We start from the raw sequence: 17498 nt of genomic DNA on the forward strand, positions 1-17498 counted from the left end.
AATAATCTGTCTGTAAACAATTGTAGGAAGAATTACTTGTGTCATGCACAAAGTAGATGTCCTAACCGACTTGCCAAAACTATAGTTTGTTAACAAGAAATGTGTGGAGTGGTTGAGAAACGAGTTTTAATGACTCCAACCTAAGTGTATGTAACTTCCGACTTCAACTGTATATGCCAATTTGACGAGGTTCACTGTTGAGCTTAGTTTGATATAGCGCTCAGTCAGTCAGTGATGCTCAAACACGACTCCCCCTTTCTTTCATCTGCATGAATCATGAAGTGTCTGAAATAACATTGAGGAAGTAAATAATTCTGCTGCTTTTAAGAGGGCAACTTTCAGAGCTGCGTGTCTAGCAAAGCGACTGTGACAACGACATAAGATCCTTCAGCGGCACTGGGCCCGGGTCGTTCCGACAGGTCTGAGGAGCTTTCATTACGCTTGAACTCTGGTATGTCTTGAACCTGCTCTATGACTGTCAACCTCTGAATTTGTAAACCATTGGTATAGTATAGTAAAGGGGACGGACATGGGGATAATATTACAATATAATTAGGTGGGTGCTTATATTTGTCCTATTTCAGACATGTACAAGTGTGTATTAATACATGTGTGAATTGGAGATGTGTTTTTTGTATATCCGAACTCTCCCTGAGACACCCTAGGAGAGTGGGGTCATGGCCAGGGTCTTTCATTGTCAACGCCGACCCTGGAGCAATTAGGGTTAAGTGCTTTGCTCAAGGGCACATCGACAGATTGTTCACGTTGTTGGCTCAGGGATTCAAACTAGTGACCTATATAGGCTACAACATACACTATTTTAAGATCTTTATTGATAAGAACACATTTGAGCCTTTTATCTTAACATGTGGATGAATTGCATAAAGTAGCATGCTCTCCCAATGTATAGCCTAGCACATGCTATGTTTAAATTTTTATTGACAAAAAAATTGATTTAATTTAATTTATTAGAATACCCTGAAGTTGGCTGTACATTTCTGACTCAGTAGCTAGGTTTTCATCCAATTGTCGAAAGATTTTCATGCAAATATTCTAAAATCCGCATAAAGAAAATAAGCGCATTTTCCCACCAAGTGGTGTTTCCACCAAACGGACTTGTTGCAGATAAAAATCAGTGCGTGATGACGTAGTGCACACCAAATGTACATTTTCGCTTTAGTTTTCATGCATAAAAATCTCAAGTTCAATGTGTTTCTATGGCATTTTCAACTCTACGGATAGAGAGTTAAATAGCAAATGTGCCTACTCTTGTCAAGCTACTTAGTTTACATGACAAGGTGGGATATTTTTGTGTCAGTAAAAATAATTATGCGAGAAATGTAGTTGGAAACGCTTTTATGCTCAAATATTGATATAATAAACATCATATTGAAGTAAACTTGGAGTCACGCGATGATATGTTGTGTGGTCCTCCCACTATAACTCCAGAAAGCATGCAGTTTATTAACCTACAGATTAAATAAATGATGATGAGCTTCACAGGGTGGTGAAAGTGCACATTGATGTGCTTGATGCTGCTTTCCAAAAAATATCGAGGGTCATATTCTGGTGACATGATGATCGATGCTTGGCTGCCTTTAACCATAATAATCTCATTATGTATGTAGGCTACCAGCACAGCCTACCTGAACTGTATATGCGAGCTGTTGGCTAGAACACACATGCTCAACTCAACATTGTTTTTGACAAAGCCATCAGTAGAGTTGAAAATCTGATGGAAACCCATTTAACTTGTATTTTTTATTCGGAACATGGGAACTTAATGTGCACTTTATGCGCACAGCCTTTTTTCCGCAACAAGTCAATTTGATGGAAACACATCTCTAGTGGGAAAATGCGCATACTGTTTTTATGCAGATTTTAGAATATTCGCATCCAAATCTGTCGCCAATTGGATGGAAACCTAGCTGGTGCCTGCATGTAATGATCATAATAGCCTCGGCCTCTGTTGAAAGCGTGTGTCAAACGTCGTTAACCCTCTCATTTCATTTGAAAATGTGTGCTGGATCTATGGCACAATACAACACATGTGAAGCAGCCTGAACCATATGCATCCAACCTTTTTATGTGAGTAAAGTACATGTCGGATAAAAAATGTCACGTCAGGCCTGACAAAACAAAATACACTAGATAAGGTGGGATCTTTTTGTGTTGGTAAAATTAAGTAAGCGAGAAATGTTTGTGGAAACTATTTTATGCCAAATATTTATTTAATAGGCTATTAAATCAAAGTCAATTTGGAGTCACGTGATGACATGGTGCTTGATGCTCCTTTCCAATAAATATCGAAGGTCTTATTCTGGTGGCATGATCATAGATGTTTGGCTGCCATTTGACAAATAAAAATAATCTCCCTCTTTTGTCCATAATAATCTCATCATGAAGGCTATACCCGCACTGTATCTGTGAGCTGTTGATTAGAACGCACGTGCGAATACCAGAGTTGGCACACTCACTATATAGGGTTGCAACACAATCTCACACTCAATTTGTGCAAATATGTACGAAAAGTATTTCATCAGACTTTGTGCGTTTTTTGTGTGGCTTAATTTGTGTTAAAATATAAAAAAATTGTGCGACTTAATTTGTAGGAAAATACACACATTTCTGTGCAACTTCATTCATAAGAAAATAATTTTTGGGAGGGAAAACTTTGGAACAATCTTTTGAAAGTTATTGGAGTAATGCATTCACACATTTATTTATATATATATAAAAAAAAACGTGTTAACAACCCAATATTGTTAATCAACCAGGTTGTCACCGAAATTCTTATAATAGAATAGTAGCCATACGTTTATTTTTTATTTTTTATTAATGCCAATGCTGTTTTCTATGCTTGTTTTCGCTTAATACTTTGGGATACTGGTGCTATGTCATCGCTGCAACTCCCCTACGGACTCGGGAGAGGCGAAGGTCGAGAGCCATGCATCCTCCGAAACACGACACTGCTGCTTGACACACTGCTCGCTTAACCCGGAAGCCAGCCGCGCCAATGTGTCTAGCGACTCCTTGTGGCGGGCCGGGCACCTGCAAGCTGACTTCAGTCGCCAGCTGGACGGTGTTTCCTCCGACACATTGGTGCGACTGGTTCCGGGTTAAGCGAGCAGTGTGTCAAGCAGCAGTGTCGTGTTTCGGAGGACGCATGGCTCTAGACCTTCACCTCTCCCGAGTCCGTAGGGGAGTTGCAGTGATGGGACAAGACTGTAACTACCAATTGGATATCACGTAATTGGGGTAAAAAGTACAAAAATAAATAAATAAATAGAATTGCCTGAAGCTGAATGGAAAGTGCTATGCTCTAACCAGTTATTCAGAAGAAAATCCTCTGTGACTGTGTAATGTACACAAGTTAACTTACCAGTGTGGACCCAACACATACACATTTACAAACTACCTGTTTAAAGTGTTATTACAACCATGGTGTTCTTTTGTTACTGAAGCATATATATCAAATAACCTGACTAATAATAGACAAATAATGTAAGTGTGTTATGCATCAAAACACAACTATCCTTTTTTGGGCTCCCGAGTGGCGCAGCGGTCTAAGGCACTGCATCTCAGTGCTTGAGTCGTCACTACAGACCCCCTGGTTTGATTACAGGCTGTATCACAACCGGCCTTGATTGGGAGTCCCATAGGGTGGCGCACAATTGGCCCAGCATCGTCCGGGTTTGGCCGGTGTAGGCCGTCATTGTAAATAAGAATTTGTTCTTAACTGACTTGCCTAGTTAAATAAAGGTTAAATAAAAATTAAAAATTAAAAAAAGGATGCAAACCAGTAATATGAATCACTGTTGATCCATCCTGTTCTGATCTAATGAGATGGATGTAGGATTTTCGAGGCTTTTCCCAGTCTTGATGGATGAAGCTAGGCCCCTCTTGGTTCTCACTGGTGATGGTTTGATGTGTATGATGGCGCCGGAGGGGATGGCTGCCGTTTTATGGACTCTTAACCAACCGTGCTATTTTGTGTGTTTTTTCGCATTGTTTGTAACTTATTTTGTACATAATGTTGCTGCTACCATCTCTTATGACCGAAAAGAGCTTCTGGACATCAGAACAGTGATTACTCACCTTGAACTGGACAACATTTTTTTATTTTATGAGTCGGATGAGAGGGATTTGCTCCAGACACCCGACAGGGCCCCCGTCATTCACAGTAGAAAGAAAAGGAGATATCGCGGAAGGAGATCGGGGTGCTTGGTAAGGAGCCGGCGACAAGTGGCTAATCTGCGTTTGCCATCGATACTATTGGCCAACTTACAATCGCTTGATAATAAAATGGACAAACTACAGGCACGAATATCCTACCAACGGGACATTAAAACTGTAATATCTTATGTTTCACCGAGTCGTGGCTGAACGACGACATGAATAACATACAGCTGGTGGGTTATACACTGTATCGGCAGGATAGAACAGCAGCCTCTGGTAAGACAAGGGGTGGCGGTCCATGTATATTTGTAAACAACAGCTGGTGCACGATATCTAAGGAAGTCTCGAGGTTTTGCTTGCCTGAGGTAGAGGATCTCATGATAAGCTGTAGACCACACTATCTACCAAGAGAGTTTTCATCTATATTTTTCGTAGCTGTCGATTTACCACCACAAACCGATGTTGGCACTAAGACTGCATTCAATGAGCTGTGTAAGGCCATAAGTAAACAGGAAAACACTTATCCAGAGGCGGCGCTCCTAGTGGCTGGGGACTTTAACGCAGGGAAACTTGTCTACCAGCATGTTAAATGTGCAACCAGAGGAAAAAAAAACTCTAGACCACCTTTACTCCACATACAGAGACGCATACAAAGCTCTCCCTCGCCCTCCATTTGGCAAATCTGGCCATAATTCTATCCTCCTGATTCCTGCTTATAAGCAAAAACTAAAGCAGGAAGCACCAGTGACTCTGTCAATAAAAAAGTGGTCAGATGAAGCAGATGCTAAGCTACAGGACTGTTTTGCTAGCACAGACTGGAATATGTTCTGGGATTCTTCCGATGGCATTGAGGAGTACACCACATCAGTCACTGGCTTCATCAGTAAGTGCATCGATTGACTACAGCTCAGCATTCAACACCATAGTGCCCTCAAAGCTCATCACTGAGCTAAGGACCCTGGGACTAAACACCTCCCTCTGCAACTGGATCCTGGACATCCTGACGGGCCACCCCCAGGTGGTAAGGGTAGGTAACAACACATCTGCCACGCTGATCCTCAACACGGGGGCCCCTCAGGGGTGCATGCTCAGTCCCCTCCTGTACTCCCTGTTCCCCCATGACTGCATAGCTAGGCACGACTCCAACACCATCATTAAGGTTGCCAACGACACAACAGTGGTAGGCCTGATCACCGACAACAATGAGACCGCCTATAGGGGGGAGGTCAGAGACCTGGCCGTGTGGTGCCAGGATAACAACCACTCCCTCAATGTGATCAAGACAAACAAGATTATTGTGGACTACAGGAAAGAAAAAGAGGACTGAGCACGCCCCCATTCTCATCGACGGGGCTGTAGTGGAATAGGTTGAGAGCTTCAAGTTCCTTGGTGTCCACATCACCAACAAACTATCATGGTCCAAACACACCAAGACAGTCGTGAAGAGGGCACGACAAAGCCTATTCCCCCTCAGAAGACTGAAAAGATTTGGCATGGGTCCTCAGATCCTCAAAAGGTTCTACAGCTGCACCATCGAGAGCATCCTGACTGGTTGCATCACTGCCTCCGACCGCAAGGCACTACAGAGAGTAGTACGTACGGCCCAGTACATCATTGGGGCCAAGCTTCCTGCCATCCAGGACCTCTATACCAGGCGGTGTCAGAGGAAGGTCCTAAAAATTGTCAAAGAATCTTGCCACCCTAGTCATAGACTGTTCTCTCTGCTACCGCACCCTTTTTAAGCTGATATAACTTGTATTATTATTATAGGGCTGTGAAACCCATAGCCGAATGGCTTCAGACTGAGCATTTCTGACTGGAAATTGCTGCTGACATTGAACATAGTTTAGGATTAGGGTATTTAATTCATTTCAGAATCTCCTATGCCACTATTCCCAACGTCTTATACCCCATTGGTTGTAAATAAACACTTTTTAAACTGATATAACTTGTATCATTATTATAGGGCTGTGAAAACCATCCTCGAATGGCTTCAGACAGAGCATTTCTCACCATTTATTTATGGAGAGCAATTTCCGTTTTATAACAGGTAGTGTCCATTTATTTATAGTAGTGTGTTGATTAATTATTGCTTTCTTCAGTGGAAATACAGAATATGTATAAAAATGCCAAATATACCAAAAGCTAAATCAAGCAGAGATTTACAACTATTTAACCATGTTAATCATTACTGAGACATGCAAACTACAAATATTTAACCAGTTAAAGATAATGAATATACGACAACTAGATACAAATATTTGATAAAAAATTATTCATACAAAAGTCAAGAGTTGGCTATAACATGAGTACAAACAAAGTGAGTGTGTGTATATGTGTGTAAGTGTGCGTGTGTGTGTGTATTATGGTGTGTATTATAATTTCCCATCATAAAAATGTATCCCCTTTCCCCAATGAAATACCTTCATCGATACCACCCAAAAAAAATCTGTATTTTTTCTCCAATCTGGCAAAAAATTTCATATTTTTTTCATTTTTAGTCATTTAGCAGACGCTCTTATCCAGAGCGACTTACAGTTAGTGAGTGCATACATTTTTATACTGGCCCCCCGTGAGAAACGAACCCACAATCCTGGCGTTGCAAGCGCCATGCTCTACCAACTGAGCTACAGGGGACTCAACCCTCATAAAATTTGACATAGCCTTGTATAAAATGCTTATGAAAGAAATGGTGTAATGTACACGAAAAAGTGGTGCCTTGTATTAAATGCATTATGAAGAAAATTGTAATGTAGGCTCCACGAAATATGCAATGCATTATGAAGGGCCTTTCTGACTACAAGTGCACCAGTATCCCAAAGTATTACGTGAAAACAAGCATAGAAAACAGTATTGGCATTAACCCTTTGACATGTATGATCACGTATTTGTGATCATTGTTGAGTGGTCCCTGCAGCGTACGATCTCAAATATGTGATTGGAACAGTAGCAACAGAACGTATGATGCAACAAACGCGTCTAAACAGCATTGTTGTCTGAACAGCATCTAAATATTTTTTGGTACTGATGGAAAATAAAGGTCTTAAACTTTATTCCTCAATTTGACCTTTTATTGTAAAAGATAAATGCGAACTTCATCATCCAAGTATCACACGGAACACATCCACAGCCAAACTCATTCCATAAACCAGTCTAAATAACAGGTTGCACTGACAAAAAATCAAAACATAAGTTAGCGACCTAACAGCTAGACTAGTTCACAATGTACCACATCTTTGGTGAGCACAAGAGACTAATGTAATGTTGTTTAGAAAAGAAATGTATGTCAGCTAAGCTAAAAACAGCCAAATTCTTTATGATGGCAGCCATGTTTGTTTATGTTTGACTTGGTGAAAACTCCCTAATCCCAGAATGCCATTCACTATAAGACGCAAATAAACAGTCAAAGATGGCTGCGCTCATTGCCTGAAAAATATGAACTTAGTTTATCCACTTTTCAGCATATTACAAATCATCGATGTACTTGTTACAGTGTATACAAGAACCGGAGCACATCGCTTGACAAGTCGTTTACCGTTTTTAACAAATCACAAAGCAAATAAAATGTTTTCACCTCACAGATCATCACACCAAATACAAGCCTACTGCCTAGCCGAACCGTAGCGCGAAAGCTAAACAGGGATGAAACCATTTTAGGGGGGTTTGTGGGGGGGGGGTTTATTTCATTTGTGGGGGGTTTTCAAGTCCATGGGGGATAGAAATGGGGGAAGGTATCGTGGGGGGATATGATGCAGGAAATATTACTCTGATGGGGGATTTATCAATAACTGGGGGGCAAACACAAGAGAAGTTTATACGCTAAATAAAAATAAATCCCCTGGAAAGGGGGGTCTGAGCTGGCAACCCTGAGGTACCAAAGATTTGTCACCAGTTCTTGAAAACATGTGAATAAAACAGTAAATACATTATGATCCATACATTCATACGGTATGCTACAGCAGAAACGACAACACGATATACAGAAAATAAGCCACTTACTTTGATAGGAACGCAGTCCAATTTGTAAGGAAAACAACCATGAAGGCAATGCGGGCACCAGCCAGAAAATGTGCATTGTTTGTGCAAGCCTGTTCTGACTAGAGATGAGCAATGTCTTCATACTTGATCTGTGGAAACATTAGGAAGTGCTTGGGCTCTTGCTGAAGAGAAAAGTTTGTCCGCTCAGTAAAGCCTGAAACATAAATTGTCCGCAACAGTGAAATGGGCTACTGCTTATGTGAATTAATGATGAGGCAGAACACACCTCAATTCAAACTGTTTTTAGAAAATAAAAGTTGTTAGAAAATAATTAGAAATTGACGAGTTAAAACATAGCCTATAGATAATTAGCAGGAAGCGTGCCTTGGTTTGAGGGGAGCGTGGTTTAACTGTCCTGTTGCGTAACAATCACATTTTAGAACAGTGAGTGCATTCTGACATTACGCACATTACAAAAACTCATGCATGGACGACAGTTAGATATATTTGGAACTCATGCGTGAAAAGGTTAATAAAAAAAAAACAATGTAAGGCTACTATTATTATTATCATTTTGGTGACAACCTGGTTGATTAACAATATTGGGTTGTTAACAGTTTTTTTTTAAATATATATATAAATAAATGAGGGACACAAAAAAAAAGGCAGTGTAGAACGGCATTGCCCGTCATGCATTACTCTAACAACTTTCAAAAGATTGTTCCGAAGTTTGCCCCCCAAAAATGTATTTCCCTATGAAAGAAGTCGCAGAAATATGTGTGTCTTTTCCTACAAATGAAGTCGCACAAAAATGTGTGTCTTTTCACACTAATTAAGGCACACAAAAATGCACAAAAACACATGAAATCTGCTGAAATACTTTTTGTACATATTTGCACGAATTGAGTGTGAGATTGTGTTGCAGCTAGCGCAAAAATGTTGGTGAGAAAACCATCAGTAGAGTTGAAAATGTGATGGAAACCCATTTAACTTGGGAATTTAACAGCTAAATGTATTTTTAAGTGCACTACATCATCACTCACAGCCTTTCATCAGCAACAAGTAGCCTACATTTGATGGAAACACATATCTGCCTGAGGTTCTTCGAAAAACTTTGAGGAGCTTAGAAGAACACTTGTTGAACCCCTAATTTTTTGAGTATGGTGGGAAAATGCTAATATTGTTTTTATGTGGATTTTTGAAAATCTGTCGTCAATTGGATGGAAACCTAGCTAGTGTCATTGATTAAATCCTTCAATATTGGGATTCTATTGAACATTTCAATAGGCAAACACTTGTTTTGAAAACCATTCATATTTGAAAAAACAAAGAAGTTAGCCTAGTAATTAGAAATATTTCAGGAATTATATTTGTTTGTACCCTACTCCATAAAATACATTGTAACCTACTACAGAAAACCTTATGCAAATAAAACAGCTGATAACCCATAAATACAAAACATCAGGAAAAATACACCAAGGACCTGTTTCATAAGCTGTGCATAGAGGTAAAACAAATAAATTAGATGACTGGTTATTTAGTTTGAATGTATAGGCCTGCTGCTGAATTATGATAAACAGCCTCATAATGTATGTTTATTAATATGAAATAAACTAACAACAATAACTGACAGGCTATGCATTGGTGGTGCCAAAGGCATTCATAAGATGTTTTGGTAGCCAATCAGATTTAATAACCTCAACTCTTTGATTTATTTGTGCTATTATGTTAATTTTGAGGTCTGTATTTAATTGCATTAAACGTTTTTCCATTGAAATAGGTTCATGTACTTAGATTTTGTAGGCTGCTATGTGAAAGAGAAAGTCAGTCACATCATTGCACCACAATTTGGGCAATGGTTACCTCTCGTCAGTGTGTCTTGTGTTTTATCGGTAGCCTGTCTTATCTTCTCCAACCCAATGCAAGGTCCGGATGCAGCAGTGATGTTTCTAATCGACAGAGGGCATATGGCGCTTTAATTTCCTGCAAGTCACTGGTGGTTTTTCTACAGTAGCATGGTCTGGAGGACCTGCCTGCCTTCCTGCGCCTGATAGAATACTTCTGCATTAACTGACAGAGAATTAACTGAAAACATGATATGTCATATGAGCCTGGTCTGAAACAAAAATGGTTGATTATTAAATGTTTTAAATCTATTGCGGTCACCACTTTATTGTCTCACTTCAAAGTTCATAAACGAATAGGCCTAATCAATTATTTAGTCTACATGTAGCCTAAATAGTATATGCTATAGGCCCAGCAAATCGTACCAACATTGCTATTTAGTTTTTTAATTTGTTCTTACTAATTTAATTACTTTGTCGTATTTTCTACATAATTTCAAAGACAATACAGGCCTATACATATGTTTTGTTTGTTAATAATTTCACCTGTCGAATGTGAAATGTGTATCAAGTGAATAGGCCTATCATGTATGGACATTGAAATGATGTCTCTCACTGCCTCAATACAACCATTTCAATGATTCTGAATGGCACGGGCCAGCGGCTGGTTGAAACGTTCTGTGACGCAGAGATAGTCTCCGTCCCACTGGTTGTCTGGCATGCGAGCTCGAGCTGAATGCGCTCGCTGCATGCCCTGTTGTTCTGTGCGTAATTGGGCTAGAACAGGTAATCAGCGGTCCCACTATGCAGACAGGGAACAGACGTATCTGTTTACTCACTGAGCATATTATAATAATGCAGGAAATACGAAACTCCCGTGGCACCGCAGACAGACGTGTGGACAACGATTGTCTGCTGTTATCAAATATAGCCTTTATGTATGGAGACAACGACAAAATTGATTGATGAAAATACATTTGTGAAGGATGCAAAACAATTCAAGACTGATGCAGTATTATCATGCATGAGTCTTTTTACAGCATTTCTTCATTCTACAAAACGCTATAGACTATATTATAAGCCAGTGATGGGCTATTCTGTGATGTGACTATTTGGGCACATCCAGGTCCATACTTCGCCTCCTATTTTCTAATTCGCATTCTCATTCATGTGCAATCGATTACGGAAATATATGGATACTGTACCATTATCAAGCACTTATAACACGTTTCATGATGATAAACGCGTGGCACGGTCCATAGCAACCCTGACTGACTGGCACCCTGGTGCTGCATCTCGGCGTTTCCTCTCTCCCCTGTCCTGTACTGCAGCTAGGGATAGGGAGGGATTAAGTAACACATTGATAAAGCAGTGTATCACTTATCCTGATTGACATGGGTTGTAATTCCCCCTGTAGAGAGACAGGCTGATCCGTGAGATGGAGCTGCCTGGAGAGCCGTTTGTTCTGGAGGCGGACCAATCATAGGCCCCGGGGCGGCAGCGAACTGAGGAGGAGTTTCCTCTAGCCTAGGCACCTGTCCCTACAAGGTCCACACAACACCTGGCAGACGGGAGAGGGCGTGTGCGCATGCTCCATCCTCAGCTAGAACTCTCTTAAATGTGACCACTCGTTGTCAACCAATAGTCTTCTAATCTTTTCAGGGATAAAACAGCAGCACCGCATCCCAGGAACAGAGGAGGAGATTGCTGCTGGATCTAGATCGCCAGTGATTTTGGATATTAGCAAAGGTCGAACAAGGAGAGTGAAAATGCCTCGGTCCTTCTTAGTGAAGAGTAAGAAGGCGCACAGCTACCACCAGCCCCGCTCCTTAGAAGATGACGACAATCGACTGGATACTATCTTAGCTCATATATGTGCAGGTATGTGGATGTTATCTCCATTTTAATGTCTGGATGTTGTGTGAGGTGCACATCATTTGTAAATGTCAATTATTTCATACAAATGGCACAACCTCATTCTTTTTTCTGTAGCCTAATTATATTGGTATAAATATCCACTTTTATTTGTCTAGTTTTACTGATTGTTAGGCTATATTGTGAGGCATGGCTTCATTCAAAATAACCTGCAATATCTTAGAAATATAAGACTATGATTTATAATTTAAAGTCTAGCTGTTAATTCAAAGATATATATATATATATATAACCCATATTGGCTTATCCTGTATCCAAATCTGAAATGTTTACCTATTTCGATAGTTACATTGACCTCAATGGAATTAATTTGCAAATCGTATCGTTATTCTTAATAACATTTAATTGTGCTGACATATATAGGCTATTATTAAAGTTATTAATATTTTGTCTTCTTCTTAAAATAATTATTACAGTATTAGGCTATCATTATCAAAGTTGTATTTTTGTCGTTATACTGGTAGGCAAAGGCTACTTTAATAGGCTACCTACGTTGTCCTCGTTGTAATTAAAACAGAGAATAGTAAGATCCCAGAGGACTCGGATGCCTTGACATGCGGCGATGCCATCGGCGGGTTCTCCCCGGACTCTCACCTGGCGTACACGGAAGATTTCTCCAAATCTCTGCTCAGCTGTGGGGACAGTGTGTGCGGTCCAGTCTCGGATTATGAAGACTTCTGGCGGCCTCCATCGCCCTCAGCATCACCAGGTAGAGATCTAGTCTGCGGTGCATTCAAATGTAGGCCTTAGATACCTGAAAAATGGGAGATGGTAGCAGCGGCAATGATCCTCTTCATATTTTGATGTTTTGTGATAGCCTCATATTACATAGGCTAAATTAAACAATCATCATCAGACATATCAAATCGAAAATCAACATGATTATACTTTGAACTGAACGTTTGTGATTACAATTTCACAATTTTGATGACGGAACATCCTGTTTGCCTTTCTCCATCTTGAGTTAAGAACAGTGTGCTAATCAATTCTATTTATTTGCAACTCAACAGTAGATTCTGATAAATCCCTGTCTCCCTCGGTGGACGAGACACAACCCTTTGCCGTTCCCTTCCGGCCCTATGCGTGGAACAGTTACTCTGGTTCTGACATTCGGCACCTGGTCCAGCAAAGTCTCCACCACCAGCACCACCATCCCATGGACCTGGACCAGAGCCAGGCTCTGGGTTACTATGGTGACCGGGCTATCGAACCAACCTTCTTCGACAGAAGCCCTGTACCTGAAAATTACAGTGATTACAGGGCCTCTGCCTGTTTGTTCGAGAGAGCCACCGTCCCCGGCGTTGGGTTGTACTCGGAAGGGAATCTGCACGGGAAAAGCCCAGAAATCAAGGCTGAGTCTGACCTTCTCTGCTCACGGCTCATTCTGAATGGTGCCTACAAGTGCATCAAATGCAGCAAGGTAAGATAATGTATGTAAATGTAGAGGATTGAAACATCTTATGCTTGCAATGACTTGCTTGAAGATTTGTGGGTGTGGACACACTTTTTCCTCCATAATGATCACTTTATAAACCTCACCATCACCCTCACGAATTTCAAACAACTCTGCAGGTGTTTTCGACTCCCCATGGGTTGGAGGTTCACGTTCGCAGATCACACAGTGGCACGAGGCCCTATGCTTGTGATATCTGTGGCAAAACCTTCGGACATGCTGTCAGCCTCGAGCAACATAAAGTTGTGCACTCTCAGGTGACCATTCTAGAATCTAGATCATTCTCGTCTCTTTTGTCACTGATTATTCAACGGCAACAAGCAATATAGGATATATGTCAGATTTAGACTAATATTTGCCAATATACTTCCACAGGAAAGAAGTTTTGATTGCAAAATCTGCGGTAAAAGCTTCAAAAGGTCGTCGACTCTCTCCACGCATCTCCTCATCCACTCTGATACACGGCCTTACCCATGCCAGTATTGCGGGAAGAGGTTCCACCAGAAATCAGACATGAAGAAACACACATTCATCCACACAGGCAAGTATACGTCAGAAATGGTAGTGTATTAGTAGACATACCTCGATGCAACACTAAATATGATATTTGCGTAAACGGCCACCCAATGCCGCTAATGGTGAGCGGTCATGCCTCATTGACCTGCATTTTTCCTGAAGACCTGATACAATAAAATAAAAACAGCTTGCTTGCCTATATGGTTTGGCTATTAAAGGTAACATGATGGTTAATGTATACATTTTGTTATGCAGGTGAGAAGCCGCACAAATGCCAGGTGTGTGGGAAAGCGTTCAGCCAGAGCTCCAACCTCATAACTCACAGCCGGAAACACACGGGCTTCAAACCGTTCGGATGCGACCTCTGCGGCAAGGGATTCCAGAGAAAAGTCGATTTAAGAAGGCACAAAGAAACACAGCATGGACTAAAAGCCTCAAACTAAAATCAAATAATGGAAACCAAACACTATTCAACAAACCACTTTTTTTGGGGAAACCAGAAATAAGCTAGTTATATCCATTCCTCAAACATTTCAGACTGTGATATACTGGTGGAGTATTGTAGAGGCTTTTGTGCAGTATAGGTTAAGACAAAACCGGTTTGAACCAGGGAGGGACACTATCTGAACCCAAAATATTTGTACAAAATAACCGGATAGGCAATATATCCACCAAGAAAGGGCAAAAACAAAAACAACAGATGAACAATTTCCAACGGACAGTTGGGAAAACAGCCCTTGTCTAAAGAATGTCACTTTGTTTTCAGTTGGACGCCATGGATGCTGGCACAACAGTCACTACAAAAAGGCAATGTGATTTAATAAACAAAAGGGTTGTGCATTTATTTTATAAACCAGATTTTTTTTCTTTTTTTTTCTTTTCCTTCTTCCAATTCAAATTGCACAGTTGTATTTTATATCAACCAGACTGTATATCCAGATGTCGTTTACTATACTGTCAAACCTTATTTATTGATCAGATTATCATTTTAATAAAATATGAAAACTGTAATCCAATGGATTTTGAGAGTTTTGTTTATGTTTCTTTTGTTTTGTAGCCTACTGCAAGGTGTTTCAAGCAGCAAAAGCCACAGATTACTCAAATACATATCACTGTAAACCCCAATACATTTTTAATTTTTTTTTAAACTGGAATAGTTCTAGTAAATTGAACTCAAACTCAAATTAAGTCATTATTACTTAAAATGTTTGTGGTACTGACTCAAAACTAAGTAAAATGGCACATTCACTTTATTTGTTTAAGTTATGATAACAAATTAACTTTTTTTCCCAGCATGCCCTACTGCAGGTTGATTTATTGGAATTGTTTTTAATAGCTGTGTTTTTGCATGTACATTGAGTGATTGATTGATTAATCTTATGCTACACAAAGATAAATAACATAACTTTTCCTAAACTAATCCAATCATTTAGTTAGAATTTGTGCACCCTTTACTGAAATGGTTGTTCCAGTTTAAATGGCTTAGTTTAGGTAGTCTCCTCCCACTGTTCCCAAACCTGGCAGTCATTATGAATGCAGATTGCGGGTGAATAAAATTCAACTGTTGGCTATCCTAACTCAGGTTGGATTCCAATAGGAATTACACTTCACTTTGCAAGCCAGCATAATGTGATTTGCAGGTAGGGCTACAAAACGCAGGTAGATTTCCCAGGTTTTCCAGAAATCCTTGTTGGAAGATTCCTGGAAATCCGTTTTTTTTTTATCTGGGAATTTTGGGAAAGATATTGGAATTTAGCAACCTTACTTGCAGGCTTTATGTGGCCTGTGAACCATGAATTCCAGGCCACTGCATTAGGGTAAAGCTAGGCCTCAAAATATGGCCTTATGAGATATGTGATGTATTGTCATAAAGAGTTTAATTATAATGATAATATTCGCCTAGGAACTCACTTGGTGAAGGCCACAGGACAGAAAATGAACGAAGTCACTAACAAATACAGTCATTGGTGGTAACTACAATTCATTCACTTGAAAAGGCACACTGGGAAATTATATTGGAGGCGTGGCTTAGTGGGGGCGTTACTCAAAATGTTCAAAATGATACAACTCAAATCTGGAACCCCGACCTACATGGTCATAGTGACTATCGGTTTGAGTAATCACTTTAATTAACTACTCAGATATCTTTGGCTTCTTCAAAAGTTTTGAGTAACCATGTAGGACATTCTGAATTCTTAGAAGGACTGCCAATGAAAATATTCAGAACTTATTTTTCATTCGAATTCAGATGATCTGCATTCGTTGTAGTAAATAGTTGGTCCAAATAACAAATATAATTTCATAGACAGAACACAACCCCTTGAAATGCATCTGTCTTGGAGGGGGACCTGTGATATTGTTTATTTTAGGCAATTCATTGAACTGAATATTTTAATCTATTATTATTATTATTATTATTATTATTATATATCCACTGTGTGTAGTGATTGTACTCGTGGTTAACCTTCAGTGAGTTTTCATTTAAAACATTTCTCTTGTCTATTCATTGCGGGGTGTAATATTAATCGAAAAACCTGGCTGAGCACAAATTGATTTGAAGTCTCTTAAGACTATGTGAAAAAGCACCTATACAGCGGCCAGGTTTATTCTCCAATCCATATAATAGGTCTATAAAGTGCTTTCTTGCCGTTGGCTATTTTACTGGAAATCTGAGAGGAGACCACAAAATAAGTAGTGTCACAAAGGTCTTCAAGTTCCTTCAGACTGCAAGGTTTCTGTTCCTCCATTATTCATTAATCATCTTTTTTAAGGTTTTAGAGTTAATTGCTTAGTCATTTATTTAGCAAATAATTTCGGTTAGAATAAAGAATTAGATGCTTAAAATATTTAGTTAACCGTTATCATTTTAAATTCTAATTTTAAATTATATCCAGGAGTAGATAAAACCTTTTCTTGTCATGGTGAAAGCAATAAAATATAATTTGTACATGGAAAAATGCATGAGAAAAATTAACTCGATTCCTCCACGACCTAGGCTACATGATGCTGCTACGTGTACTAAATGACTAAAATGTAAATGTTTCATCTGTCAAAAGCTCCTATAAACATTTGTTTTGTTTTTACCAAGGCAGTAAGGAGTCATTTGTTTAGACCTCAAACATTGCCTGAGCGCATTAAGCGTTAACCTAATGGTTGGTATGTGGCTTTGGCCACTGTGTATAAAGCTCAGGTTGGGCACCTACACCACCGCTGTCAGAATCACAGCTAGTTAGCGCAAGAGCAGGAAAGGTGACTCAGATGTATGTGTATGCTACTGATATCCCTTCAATTGAGGACAAGACTAATTCATTTTGTCAAACATTTGTCATTTGCAATTTGCTAACATAGAAATAGCCCATGGGCAAAAATGGGTTGAATCAACATTGTTGTGATGACTTTGAATCAATGTGGAAAATTAATTTGATTTGCAAAAAGTAATCAACATCAGGGCTTTTAGTCTTTTTTTCACCCAACTTTTAACCTAAATCCAATGACATGGTGAATTTATTTTGTAGATTTCACGTTGAATTCACGTTAGTTGAGAACTCAACCAAAAGTAAATCAAAACTAGATGTTGAACTGATATCTGTGCC

The 17498-nt window shown here is 39.6% G+C and overlaps 1 protein-coding gene across 2 annotated transcripts; it reads left to right on the plus strand.

The window, feature by feature from the left end:
- Positions 1-304: 304 nt before the first annotated feature.
- On the plus strand, positions 305-14921 carry LOC121540515 (zinc finger protein Gfi-1-like). Of its 2 annotated transcripts, XM_041849445.2 has the most exons (7): positions 305-451; positions 11664-11882; positions 12454-12645; positions 12947-13356; positions 13509-13646; positions 13765-13930; positions 14161-14921. In XM_041849445.2, exons 2-7 carry the CDS (start codon positions 11771-11773, stop codon positions 14346-14348), a joined length of 1206 nt encoding a protein of 401 aa, XP_041705379.2. In that variant the 5' UTR covers positions 305-451; positions 11664-11770; the 3' UTR covers positions 14349-14921. The 2 variants fall into 2 exon arrangements, with proteins under 2 accessions (XP_041705379.2, XP_045063593.1); XM_045207658.1 differs by lacking the exon at positions 305-451 and having other exon boundaries at positions 11525-11882.
- Positions 14922-17498: the final 2577 nt, after the last annotated feature.

The sequence above is a fragment of the Coregonus clupeaformis genome, chromosome 26 (assembly GCF_020615455.1).
Source record: "Coregonus clupeaformis isolate EN_2021a chromosome 26, ASM2061545v1, whole genome shotgun sequence".
NCBI lineage: Eukaryota > Metazoa > Chordata > Actinopteri > Salmoniformes > Salmonidae > Coregonus > Coregonus clupeaformis.